Genomic DNA, 13,760 nt, shown 5'->3' on the forward strand with positions numbered 1-13,760 from the left:
CAGGAAAATGTTACTATGTAACAACCATGTCCAAGCGAATAGTAATGTGGTTGGAGAGATGCTTGAGCCACCAGACCAATAAACTGTTTTTCATCTTTAAATTTTTAGTTTTCCTTTCCAATAAGTGTCAACAATTTGGGAGTTGTAAGAAACAAATAAAATTATATAACTCCAATTTCTCTGATGGTTTATTTAAAAGAGCCAAATTGAAGAAAGGATGTGCAATTAGTGAAATTAACCCTTCCTTCCGCATTACACCAACACTAACTTATCAAAAATGTCATTGTTATCCCATATCTCTTGCTCACTTCATCTAGTTCTTGACATTAACTGAGTCCCAAATGCTAGGAAATCTATTTCAAAATCCTGCACCTGTCTCTAAATCCATCTATGATTTTACACAATTCTATCCCCAAATGTTTTTTCAGCCTTACTGTTCCTCCTGGTTTTCTCTCCCTTTTAGCTATACTATCAATCACACGAGTGATCATATAATAATAGTGTTTAATCATACACTAAATCACATGCTGGAACATACTGAAACTCTCTTTGCACATTCTCTATCATGCTAAGGGCTGTCAGAAAATTAAAAAATGAATTACCATTAATCATAAATTTTAAAAATGTAACAAAGTTAATCACAGATTTAATTGAACTATTAAACTACAGTAGCATGCTATCATTTATGAATGGTCCAATGAAGACTGCCTTGCCTAAGTAATTTTTAGAGATATAATTTATAATTCCCAGTGAGTCCAATCTCTATGCACTGCTCCATCCATATCGCTTATTTTCTCCAGTAATTGTGATGCTTAATATCTGCACTGCTGCAATTCCAGCTTCATGAATTCATATTAAGCATCATCACTTTCCTTTTCCTTCGTAACTGGCAACTGCGCGTTCCACTGTCAAAGCTTTGGAAGCACTGATGGCAACACTTAAAACACTGATGCTACAAAAGCAAAGAGCAAGGTGAATAAAGGGAGGAGCTGGAGAGCAGCCTGAGAAGAGAGGGGAGAAGGGAGAAGGAAACACAAGAGGCTGCAGATGCTGGAGTCTTGAGCAAAAACAAACTGCTGGAAGAACAGTCAGCATCAATGAAGAGAAATGGAGATATGAAGTTTCAGTTTGGCAAAAAAAAAGCTCTGCATGGATCAAGGAGCAGAACTCTTGGGATGAGTAGCCAGAAGCACATAAAGACAAACCCAGATCTGGTCAAGATTTGATTGTTCCTTGCCTTCTAACTAATCCAGTTTGATATTTGAATCGTAATGTGATGAACCAGATTCATCTTCAGCTTGATATGATGGATGAGGGGTCAGATCCAGGTGGATATACAACCTGATGGACAATAAATGCCACAGGTCTTGGTGCTGGTGCAATTGCCTCACGTGCAGTTTGCTTGCAGCCAGTCTTTGGAGGGCAGGTAGCCATTCAATCTAAGCACACCAATGCTGAATTATCCCCCTCCACATACACTATGTACGGTTGCTGCTATTTCCATCCATTCTCTTGACACCCACTAAATCTAGGGGCCAATGGCCTATTATAAGATATCAAATAGCACATCAGCTAACAGGAAACCAGGGTTTGTGAAGAAACCCATGCGTACACAGGGAGAACATGCAAACTCAATACCGACTGCATCCAGGATCAGGATGGAACCTGGGTTGCTGGAGCTGCGAGGCAGCAGCGTTAATCACGAGGCAACTATGCTGCCCTATCATAATATTGGAATTGTGCAGCGAGAGAGAGAGTTAAATCATTTTGATTATGAAACTTCTGTGGAAAATTTATCATAGGATTTTGAACCTGAACAAAACAAACTCAGGGCTTGGTACTTGAATAGGCTAAAATGGATTGGATATATTAACAAATATGATGATAAATAAGCAATGGCTAACATTTGAAGTTACAATCTATTATTTGCAATAATTATGCATCTACTAAAGGAAGAAAAACATAAGAAGACTGTGACTAAAAGAATAAATGTTAAAGGCAACGCAAGGTTAGTGGAAGAGATTGAACATGTTGCTGGGAAGAATGGTAACATGGTAAAAGCTTCTTCCTCTAACCTGTGGATTGGAATTGCAGAATTACAGCAAAAGATTGGCAGTAAATTTAACTGAGCAAACACTTGAGAGAATCAATAGAATGCATAAACGCAGTTTACAGTATCAAAGTATTGCTGGCTGTGACTGAATTCCAATTCCAACCGAGGATATTCAGCCATTCACACTGAGGTGAATCTTAGGCATAGCTGAGCCTGCTGTAAATCCAGGACCAAACGAGTGACAGTGGCCAGGACATCTCCCCCTCTATTCTGTCACGACTTGACATGAGGCCTTTCAGTGGAGAACAGTCTTGCTGGATTTAAATTGCCAATGATTAAAGTGCAATAGCCAATTATTTCATGATTGTATATTACCCATCACACAGGCCAGAAATATCAATTCTGTTTGGGTTAATGGGCTGTAACCACTGGGCAACTGCAAGGATTAGTGCTTTACCTCAACTATTTACGAATCAGACGATTGAATTGAATCGTTTGAATTGAATGTTGGAGTTGTGTGTAATGTATCCAATGCCAGGCAGGGAAAGCACAAAGATGTCACAACCATATGCAACAGGTTAAGTGAGCAAGCATGGACGATGCAATATAATGCAGAAAAAATAGAGCCACACAGCATAGGAACAGGCCTTTCAGCCCCCCTTGTCCATACCGACTAAGTTGGCATTGTGGGCGAATCCCATTTACCCACATTTGACCCCTCTCACTAAACGACACCTGGACATCAATAATGAATGAACTCACAATTATTTCCATGTTTGGTTTGGATACTGCCCACTCTCCATATTACAATTGGTGCACATGGTTGGTCTAAAAAAAGAGGTTTCTAATCAGTTCATATTTCTCCACATCGCCATGTTACTACAGATTCAAATAATTTTCCTCAACAGATATTGAAGCAAATGATTTTAAATGTTCTTGTTTCAGTCTCCCATCTTTCTTACATATTTTTTTATAAATTTCCCATCTCTAAGGACAGTTCCCGCCTTAAGATGTTTGGGAACCCATAGCTATATGATCCCGAGCAGAAATGATTGAGAAACTATTAATCCTAACTATTTACCAATATTTGGTGCCTATGTTTCCACTAATATTTTAAACTTCAGTGCATTTCCAGTCCTTAATTTATTATTATTTTCCTGAAATATCATGTTTTCCTGTTCCTTTACCCACAGGAAAGCAATTAACAACCTGCCACAGATTAAAATTGAATAGCTGATAATCTTATTAAAAATTATAAATTTATAAATGTGTCAAATGTGTTTTCAAATACAACAAACACTCCAGTTGCAATATTTATTGATGATTAAGAATTCATATGTTCCTTTACATTTCATTGAAAAGTCTTACAAAATCCAAATGTTATGGGGTTTGGAATTACTGCAGAAAATGTGGCTAATTTTCTGCAAGCTTTGTTCAGTCTGTTTTGCACCTCTGAACCTCTCAAAGGAGTTATGAAATATAGTGATTTACAACGTAATATTGACCATAAAACAATTTTTCTCCTTATGGAATTCAGTAGAATTCCTCTCAATCAACATACTCCAAGTTCCTACATCCTGTAAAGCATGAAGTAAATTTGCAGCACTTACGATGTTTGAGTGTGCAACGTTGAGAAGGCTTCATTGCTCTGCCAAGCTACAAAACTACGTATAACAGATCTACATCATATTTCAAATACCACATGTGAGCAACTTGCATCTTACTGAAAGGTTCAGGCACATCTTACACCATTCCTGCAAATTTTTTGCCTGCCCTAAAAATCTCATTATTTTCAATGCTTACACTGAAGCATAAGAAAAGTGACCCAAACCATTGGACATGACATTGACTGGTGAAGTTAGCTGTGATAGGGTAGCAATTTTATCATCATATACTTATTAAAAGTCTGATCTTGTACGTGTATATATGTGTGTGTATATGTGGTTGTCTTTACATCTTCGCAAAAACACTACGCGGTGACGATAACATTTTGACATATTCCGAGTGACATTTTTCCCGTCGTGGCCGGGATCACCTTATCTGAACATTTTATGCTTTATTTCTCGACTCATTACTGATTAAATGTCTAAAAAAATCAAAAGACTTTGAAATTAAAACCACCAGCTACAAGTGATGACGTCTCAATGGCTCTGCTAGCAGTGATCAGCCTCAGTGAAGATTTCATCCTATATTTGACATGTTATTCGCGATTAAAACTTTAAAAATGCCAACTTTCACAAGATTTTTTCAAATTCTGATTCACATTTTTCCCCTCTAGGCAGAGACCACTTTCACTGAACGTTTTATGCTTTATTTCTCGACTTATTACTGATTACAGTTTAAAAAAATCAAAATACCTTGAATTTCAAACCGACCATCTTCAACTGATGACGTCACAATGGCTCGATTAGCAGGGGGAGGGAGAATTGCTATTGAAACACGCAGGACAAGTGCAATTGGAATTTTTTTTAAAAGCACTGCTGAGGGAGGCAAGGGGAGTGCTGGAATCTTACGTTCGGAAACGGTATGAGTTAGAGGACCACTCTTCCCGTGGGGGCTACAGATAGGGAACGGGTGCGTTGGGGGAGCAGATCCAACGGGTTTTGCACTTGGTCTGGTTAATTATTAAAGTTCAACTGAAAAATTACTAAATTAATTGTAATGGCAAAGGAAACCCTGATTAAATGCGGAGAAGACAACATAATTCCGAACCTTATGTGTAATTGCAATTTGCACAGCAGACTAGACAGCAATCCAAGATGAAGGACAGACCACAGGAGATCCTTCTCCCCTGTGGCTATCAAACAGGACACCTCCTCCCGCTTCTGTCGTGAGATAGACTGACCCCCCCCCCCCCCCCCCCCCCCCCCCCAATTTTGCACATCCCAAATCCTTTCTACTCATCACTTTAATTTCATGCTTTATATATTTTGTGTTTTTATGACTGTTGGCAGACCAATTTCCCTCCTGGGAAATAAAGTTCTATCGTATTGTAGAGATTAACAGAAATATGATTGAATATACAGCCAATCTATATGAGCTTGTTAGGGTACAATTCTAATCACATATTACCTTAGAGGTGTTATACACTTTAATAAACCATATCCTTACCTGGTGCTGTAGGGGTACTGCACAGAGTTTGCCCCCAGTCTTTTCTGTTAGTCCTTAGCACAGGTCCATTCTTCTCCCGATAAGATCCATAACCCTCAAAGTGCCTTTTTCTATTCCCATTTGATTCGCTTTCCCGCTTTTCAGCCAGACTGCTTGCAGAGTGCAGATCCCCATAAAGATCCATGGAGATATCCCGCCTTGTTCGAGTCTCAGTGCTTGTGTACCTTCTTACACAGGCGTCAATAGACTCAGTGATGGAATCATTTTTTTCTGTAGTCCTTGTCCATTGTGGTAAATCAGAAAATGCTAATTTTGAAGATGTATCTATATCAAAGATGTTTTTTGAAACTTTTTGTCCTGTGTGCATTGGTTCAATAAGCTGCTGTCTCAGTTTCTCTTTATGTTTTCCTTTGTCAGCACCCAGTGAAAGATCTTTGTCACAGCTTTCTAGGTTCTGATGGACTAAAGCTTTAGCAAAATCTGACTTGTGCCCAAAAATCTCACCCAAGTCTTCCGGTGACCCCATGAGCCGGTCATCTCGATGTTTATGCTTGTGCTTATGCTTGCGTTTATGAATTCGGCTGCTGGGCATTCCTGCACCACCACCATCACCTCTTTGTGATGTTAAAGAAGGCTGCATGGTGTTTAAATCCAACCCTAGTGAAGGCTGCAAATGCATGGCATGTTTTACCTTATGTTTGGCAGTGGCTGGCATTTTTAAGTGGGAGCTGGCATGATACTGGGGTGGAGGCATTGTTGGCCTCATGAAGGGAGCTGATGACCCAAGTGCATGAGACAAGTAAAAAGGAGCTGAATATTGCCCATAATACCCAAGGTTCATCATACCTGTCGCAATAGGCATCGACGTATAAGGCATGCCATAGGGTGCATAGTAACTCCCGCTGGGTAATGGGTAACCAAAACCCTGTAAGAAAGGCACCTTTGTCATAGTCTCTTGGGCTTTGGGAGGTCTGCCACGTCTTTTCTTAGACTTAAGATCAGCTGTCCGGCGTAGATAGTGTAATGGATCATAATGAATATATGGCACAGGATAATAGTGATCAAAATTGACCCTGAAAATACTGGGATATGGGTTATCAGGATACAAGGTGTAGCTTCTGTGAGAGATACGAAATACTTGGAACTTTGCAGTTAGTTCTTCCAGGTCCGCTATGAATTGCAGATCATCTCTGCTGTGCATCTGCAAGCTTTTTCTCTTCCGTCTATGTTTCTGCTTCTTCATGCTTTCATGAATGTGATAATCATCTACAAGCAAGTGTTTCTGCCTGTGACTGTGTTTTCCTTTTGCACCAGGATCTACAATTGCACCTTCCGAGGGATCAAGTGTACAAAAGTCAAAGGAGTATTTGCGGCGTGATTCTGAACTCTTCTCTGCTTGGTCAGAAGTGCTGTTATTATCTGTTCCAATTCCACTATCACTAGGTATTGTTTCCTCACTGTGAGATTCGCTGATAGGTGACAGCGTAACCTCCTTCAAAGAAGCTGCCTCATATAAATGAGAAGGAGAATTTGCCAGAAGCCTTGGTGGAGACAACTTCCAAGTGCTAGCATGCAAGCTTTTGGGGATTTTTGTAGGAAGTGCACTAATTGGCTGAAGGTTTGGCATTGCCTTTGACTCAGATAAGTTGGTTTCACTGCTGACCGGGCTGAGGTTTCCTACAGGCCCTACTGCCTGGGGAGGTGATGGTTGTGCAGCGGTTGGTGACATTGCTCTAGTCAGCTGTGAACCAAAAGGCACGGTTGGAGTTTCTGAATGGGCAGAAATCGGCTTTGAATATTTCTCAGCACTTTTGTTTCCAATTTGCTGCGGTTGTCCCATCGCTTTTGGTTTTCTTCCTCTTTTTTTGCCGATATAAATAGTCCCTCTCTTGCTAACATTGATCTGTTTTCCTAACTTGGTCTCTAGGGCAGATGAGATTGCTGAAGCAGTACTACAGGACGGTACTTTCTTTTTCACTACTGTATTATTAGAATAAGACAGAATTTGATTCAAAATAGTCTTCCGTTTCATCGTTTTCATTTTATTGATAGTTTTGATTGTTTTCTTATCCAGGACATTTATTTTCCCATCCTTTTTGGGAAATGACATTTGATTAGACTCTAAGGTGACAGCATCTATTGGTATCAGTTTACCAGGGCTTTTTCTTTTTTTCTTTTTCTTACTGCCATTGGGAGATTCACAACAGATGGGGCTTACTGGACTTGTGGCAGTTCCTTCGTGTATTGTCTCCACTGTAAGTAAAGGCTGCTTCTTTGGTCTTCCCCTTTTCTTCTTCACTGGAGTAATGACTGTGAGACTATCTGTGTTAGAATACAACGGACTAGCTGGGGTTATAGGATAGGCCGACGGAGGCTCCATTACTGTGCTTTTTTCATGCAAGACACAGTTTTCCTTCAGAAGACTCAAAGTTTTACATTTGGCAGAAATAGTGCTGGTTTTAGTTGCATATTTTGAATGTTTCATCTCGGTGGGCCCTCTTCTGCTTTTGGTGGGATCGATGAAAACGGGTGATGCCAATATTGCAGTCGGCTTTCTCACCCTACTGCCACTGTTTGAGAGGTCAGTTAATTCACAGGCTCTTCCCACTGGTAGATTGGTTTGACTCAGTTCAATCTCTGCACTCCTATTTTGCTGCTTAATGATCTTGCTACTGAACTGGCTCCTGCTGTTACTTATAGTGTCTACACCATTGGGAAAATTGCTACCTATAGCATTTTTAATATTTGATTCAGCAAATATGGGTTCTGGCTGAAGTCTATTATCCAAGATTGTTTTTGATAACCTTCCTTTTCTTGTTCTGCTGCGAGCAAACAGTGATGCCTGTGTCTTTAGCGGGATTCTAATCATTACAGAAGCTGAATCCTTTTCTTGAATGCTCACTGCATTGGGCCTGGTGGGAGATGCTCTTGATGGTGGCTCGGTGTTTGCAACATGACCTGCTAAAATGTCCTTCTTACCTTTTGCTGTCCCATGAAATTCTAACTCTGGTCCCTTCTGGCTATTTTTGTCCCATTCAACAGAGCCGTCTACTAGCTGGTTTTTAGAGCATCTGGTGTCTCTTTTGCTGGATTTTCCTGACCCACTCCCACGTTTTTGCTCGGTGGACTCTTTGTTTTTGTCCACTGATTTAGTATGCGTAACCGTGGGCTCTTGGTGACTAGTGGATAATTTAGGACTCACCAGCCGGTTAGCATTAACAATGGACAACCCAGCATTGCCCTTTATGAACTGATTCCAAGTACAGCCAGTAATACGCTTGTTCATTTGTGCATTTGAAAGGTCACAAAATTGATCTGAAATGGAACTTGTATTAACAGTGTTTGCTACTTCCCTTTCAGCATCAACATCTGTTATATTACTCTGAAAAGTAGGGGAGATTCCAGAAGATGACGACCATTCAAGCTGGACCTGATTAAGTCTCTCCTGGTACTTTGGTTTCACACCGTCAGCAATGAAGTCATGTTGCACCCTTGAGGGAATTTCACTGAATCGCACTTCTGGTTGCTTGTGAGACCTTGGTTGACCCTGTTGGAAGTAAAAACAATCTTTCAGTAAATTTCACCCATGCTTGAGATGAATTACATAGAATTATAATGGCACACTGGGATTGAGTGCAGGATAAGTTTAAAACTCAGGCATCACCAAAAGACCAACATTTCTGAAGCTTACATCATCCAGGCTCAATGGATTTTAACCTTATATTCACCTTCTGGTGTTGGTCATGTTGTACAATGCACACTTATATTTAATTAATAATGTAACCATTGTGGCAAGATGCAACACAACAGGCAGACTCAACAATGCTGAGTGGTGTACAGTTAGCATTGGTCATCCCCCAGAGTAGAATTGTTTTAATTATCTCGAGAGACAGCTGACACTTACACACCAAGAGGCAAGGGCAAATGAAAGAATAGGTCATCAATAATTAGTTTATCATGTTTCTAAATGCATAATCCCTGAATTGGCATTCATAGTGGTCTGGGACAGATCTGCAGTGAACGCCCTTGGTTGTAATTGGCCAATGAACAGGGAAATACCCATAAGAGAAAGATAGTAAATAACACAACAGAAATCCGGTGCATTATATGTTTCCAAACTATCTCCTAAATATTGTAAAATTGTACGTAATACTAATTGCTGGCATGCAGAAAAAAAATATTCTGATGCAGGGGTCCCATTTAAATATGGTGCAAACCTCTTTGACATTTCTACAGTGGGCCCATATTATCAGCCAGCAGTGTATAACCAGGTAGTAGACAAGTATGCATAAGATACTGACATCGGGTTACACCTAGCCCTCCGATCAGACTTACTCTAATTCCATGACCAACTGCACTTAATTAAGTTTGTATACCTGCACTTAATATAATCTCTGCCATCAGATGTTGGCAGGGAATTTAAAAAAATCACTTCATAATTCAAACCCAGGACTGTACCTTTAGTAAGAATTGGTACCACACCATCAATTTTTGTTGTATAATATGACATCATGAGATAATTTTGAACCATTTAACAATTTCCATGTATAATGTCACGTGTCCTTGACATAAATGCCCCGCTGAATTTTCTATTAGGTTAGCCATTTGCTGCTTAAAACATGCAACAAATATGATTAATATGATATTGTTTGATGTAATTACATTTTTATTACTTGAAGTACAAATAAAATTAAACAAATGCATTGATCATTTTATGTCATGTCTAATTATTTGACCAACTATACCATGTATAAAAGTGATGAAAATATAACTTATTACAAGAAAAAATATTTTTCATAATAGTTACTCCATACCATGTACTTATTAAATGAGTGTGAAGCCGTCTAGATCTCAATACCTGATAAAGTAGTGCAGGCAGATATCCTCATTCCATTTCAAGTCTACAGCGATGAGCAGTTAAGGAGTCCTAACACTGAACAGTACAGCACAGGAACAGGCCGTTTGGCCCACAATGTTTGTGTCGAACATGATGCCAAGTCATCTGCCCATGCATGATCCATATCCCTCTATTCCCTGCACTTCCATATGCCAACCAAAAGCTTCTAAAATGCCTCTATTGTATCTGCCTCCACCACTACACCTGGCAGCATGTTTCAGGCCACCACCAATCTCTGTGGAAAAAAAACTTGCCCCACACATCTCTGTTACTTTCCCCCGCTCACCTGATAGCTATGCCCTTTAGTATTGGACATTTTCACCCTGTGATAAAGATTCTGACTGTCTACCCTATCTATGCCTGTCACATTTTTTATGTACTTCTCTCAAGTCTTCCCTCAACCTCCGATGTTGCATAGAAACACATGCCTGGCTGTGGTCCAAGAGCTCGGAAATGAATTAAGCTTTAATCCATTTTAGCCATGGTTCCACATTTCTGACATTATGCTCTAAACAAGAGCAAACAATAGCAAAGGTTGGATGATTGGCCTCTCGCTACTCCAAAAGGTGATGTTGCAATTGCCCATAAAACCCTATTTAGCTATTTCTCATCCTTTGCTTGGTCTTGATCCTAGTATTCCTTATCCAAAAACACTGAGCAAGTCATCTCCACTTGAAGAACTGCAATAGTTTAAGAAAGTGGGTCGTCACCACGAGCAGTATCCAATAAAATGTGAAAAAAAACAGTAGCAGTACCCACATAAAAAAATGAATTAAAAAACAAGTATAAAGCCTAAAGAGTAAGTGTGGAAACATTTCTCCAAAGTTGTTGAGCAACCCATCATCCATCCTCAATTCAATGAGTATGCTTTAGTAACAGTTTCAAAAAGTGCTCTTTAAAAGAATACAGAAGATTGCCAAAACATGGAGCATCCAGCATCATGTTCTTGGAACTGCCATAAGAATATTGTTCAAACTCATGCTGGGCAAAATACACCTTGTGTTGAAACATCCATTATACTTTCCTTTGAATTACAACAAAACTGACGGAATTCTGCTGAAATACGAAATGTGTGGAGTTTCATATTTCAGAGTCATATGAATCCAAAAGCTATGTACAGGTCAGGAAGCTGTTAGAGGTATTAAAACAATTCCAAATCGGAAACAGAATTCAGCGCCAGCAGCGTTTTGCCATTATGGGGAGAAGAAAATGCTAACACCAGTGACATTTTCCACAATATCAAGTATCAAGCTATTCCTATTAACATGAGCAAACGTTAGAATAAAGATATTTGGACTACATCTCATAATTTCTTTCCTTAATAGACTTAGTTACACAGTTTTCCACCTGAACTCAAAATTCATCCCTTATCTTACTACATTTGGAACAAAGACAAATAATTCAGTCACTGATTCGTAGAAGCATTGAGTCAGAGTTAAGCATGGAAACAGTCCCTCAGCTCACTGATTTCATACTAATCTTTTCTCACCCATTTTATTCTCTCCACACTTGCATTAAATCCTCACAGATTTTACCACATAACTACACACTAGGGATAATTTACAGTGACCATTAATCTCCCAACCAGCACACCATTGGGATGTGGGAGGAAATCTGAGCAGTCAGAGAAAAAACATTCCAGTCACAGGGAGAATGTGCAAACTCCATGCAGCCAGCACTGGTAGTCAAGATTAGACAAGGATCACTGGACTGTGAGGTGGCAGCGGTATTGACGAAGCCACTGTGCAGGTTGCAAACTTGCTGAATCTTGGCGCCATTTAATCTCTTCCTCCGGTTTGCTGCATACATCTTAGTGTTAAAGCTTAGTGTTTGCTGCATACATCTTAGTGTTAAAGCTTGATGACAATATCTGGCAAGATTGGAAAACCCAGATGACGTCCCAATTGAGCACTGTTCAATTTACACAATATATCCATAAAATTATCTTTTCCACTATGGTTCATTTCCAGTAGATTCAGTTTCTGCAGATGATTTTCCTTCACCAGGAGAAGATTGGAAAGTGTGGGGCAGGGGAGTGTGGTTGCAGGCTTGGCAATCCGTGGGTAGTGGGAGCAAGTGGTTGAAGTTTCAGAAACACCGATAGAATCTAAACACAGGACATGCTTGACCAGACTTGTAGTATGTTAGCACATCAGGTGACACTCCGTGATGGCTGGTGCTTTCATTGCAAATGATCCCTCAAGTATAATTGGAGCAAAACTGGTCAGGAGTTATTACTGGGTGGCCAGATTAAAAAATTGCAATTGCACCAGGATTAACTATTGAGGTAGATTTGACTCCTGTTAACACGCAAGAGATATTTGAAAAAAATGGCATGTTTTGTGAAGCCACTCTTCCATCTGAACAATTTACGTTTGAAGCGGGAATCCTTTATTAAGGGGCCGCGTGTATTGAGATAAGCAGCTGGTTGGCGCCTCTTTAATTGCTTCCTGCTGCGATTCTCAAACATCTGAACCATTGTTCTATTCATTTGCATATATTAATAAATTCAAAACTTAAAACAACATACACTGCTAATTGTTCTTCTAGGTTAATTACAACATGCTCTCCATGTGGAGCCAAATTGAAAGCAGTTAAATGTTCAAAGCTTTCCATCAGTGAATTTGTTTTTTTTTCAAATTAATAACATTAATGTCTATGGCCAGGACCGAAGCAAAACGTTCAAATCATCTCAAGGGAATGCTCTGCATAGAGCACCATTTTCCTCTAAAATACAGATCGTAGATCACTTTTCTAGTCACAGGTAAAAATCGAATCCTAATTGAAAATACTATGTCGAATAATTTAAGTAAAAATATTGTAAAAAGCTGCTATACAATAGATATATAAAAATGAAAAGAGCATTGCACTCTTTCTAAAGCCTCCACACATTACCTGCAATGGGTACACTCCAGAACTGCACACAATACTCCAAATTCACCTTACCCAAAGTCCTATAAAGGATCTTCTAATTCTTATGCTCAATATAAAAGCAATTCTTATGCTCACCTATAAAAGCAAGCATGCCATATGCCTTATTTGCCACTCTATCTACTTGTGTTGCCATTTTCAGGGAGTTATGGACTCCAAGATCCCACTGTACATTAATGCTGGTAGGAGTCATGCTACTAATTGTACATTTTCTCCTTGCATTTGACCTCACTAAATGCAATACCTCATTCTTGCTCAGATTAAACTAAATCTGCTATTCATACACCCTGATAGCTGATCTATATCCCGCTGTATACTTCTGACAGCTTTCCTCACAGTCCGTGACCCCAGTAATCGTGGTGTCATCTGCAAACCCACTAACCAACCCATCTACTTTATGTCCAAGTCATTTATATATCACAAACAGCAGCAGTCACAGCTCAGACCCCAGTGGAATCCCACTGGTCACAGACCTCCAGCCTGATTATTGTCCTTCCACCACAACCCTCTGTCTTCTATCAGTAAGCCAGTTCTGAATCCATTTAACCAAGTCACTATTAATCTTGTGCATCTATTTCTTATGTTCTGTTAACCGAATGCCATTTGAAATCTGCTGCAGTCTTTTCAGATGCTTTTGTTCTATTGAGCATTTACAGATTTACAGATTTTCTGTTATGTTCCAGTTTTGCAGCAATTCCATAAATATTCAAAACATTTTTATCATTATTCCATTCCCCAAATTCAGTTCAGGCACCAATCTATAAAAAA

The 13,760-nt window shown here is 39.5% G+C and overlaps 1 protein-coding gene across 3 annotated transcripts in view; it reads right to left on the minus strand.

The window, feature by feature from the left end:
• The window catches only part of setbp1 (SET binding protein 1), a 247,590-nt gene that overhangs the window by 61,773 nt on the left and 172,057 nt on the right, over positions 1–13,760 (minus strand). For all 3 annotated transcript variants that reach the window (XM_033031302.1, XM_033031292.1, XM_033031284.1), the window contains exon 3: positions 5,165–8,711. In XM_033031302.1, coding sequence (XP_032887193.1) covers positions 5,165–8,711 — 3,547 coding nt within the window. The remainder of the gene's footprint in view (positions 1–5,164; positions 8,712–13,760) is intronic.

The sequence above is a fragment of the Amblyraja radiata genome, chromosome 1 (assembly GCF_010909765.2).
Source record: "Amblyraja radiata isolate CabotCenter1 chromosome 1, sAmbRad1.1.pri, whole genome shotgun sequence".
In the NCBI taxonomy this organism is placed as follows: domain Eukaryota; kingdom Metazoa; phylum Chordata; class Chondrichthyes; order Rajiformes; family Rajidae; genus Amblyraja; species Amblyraja radiata.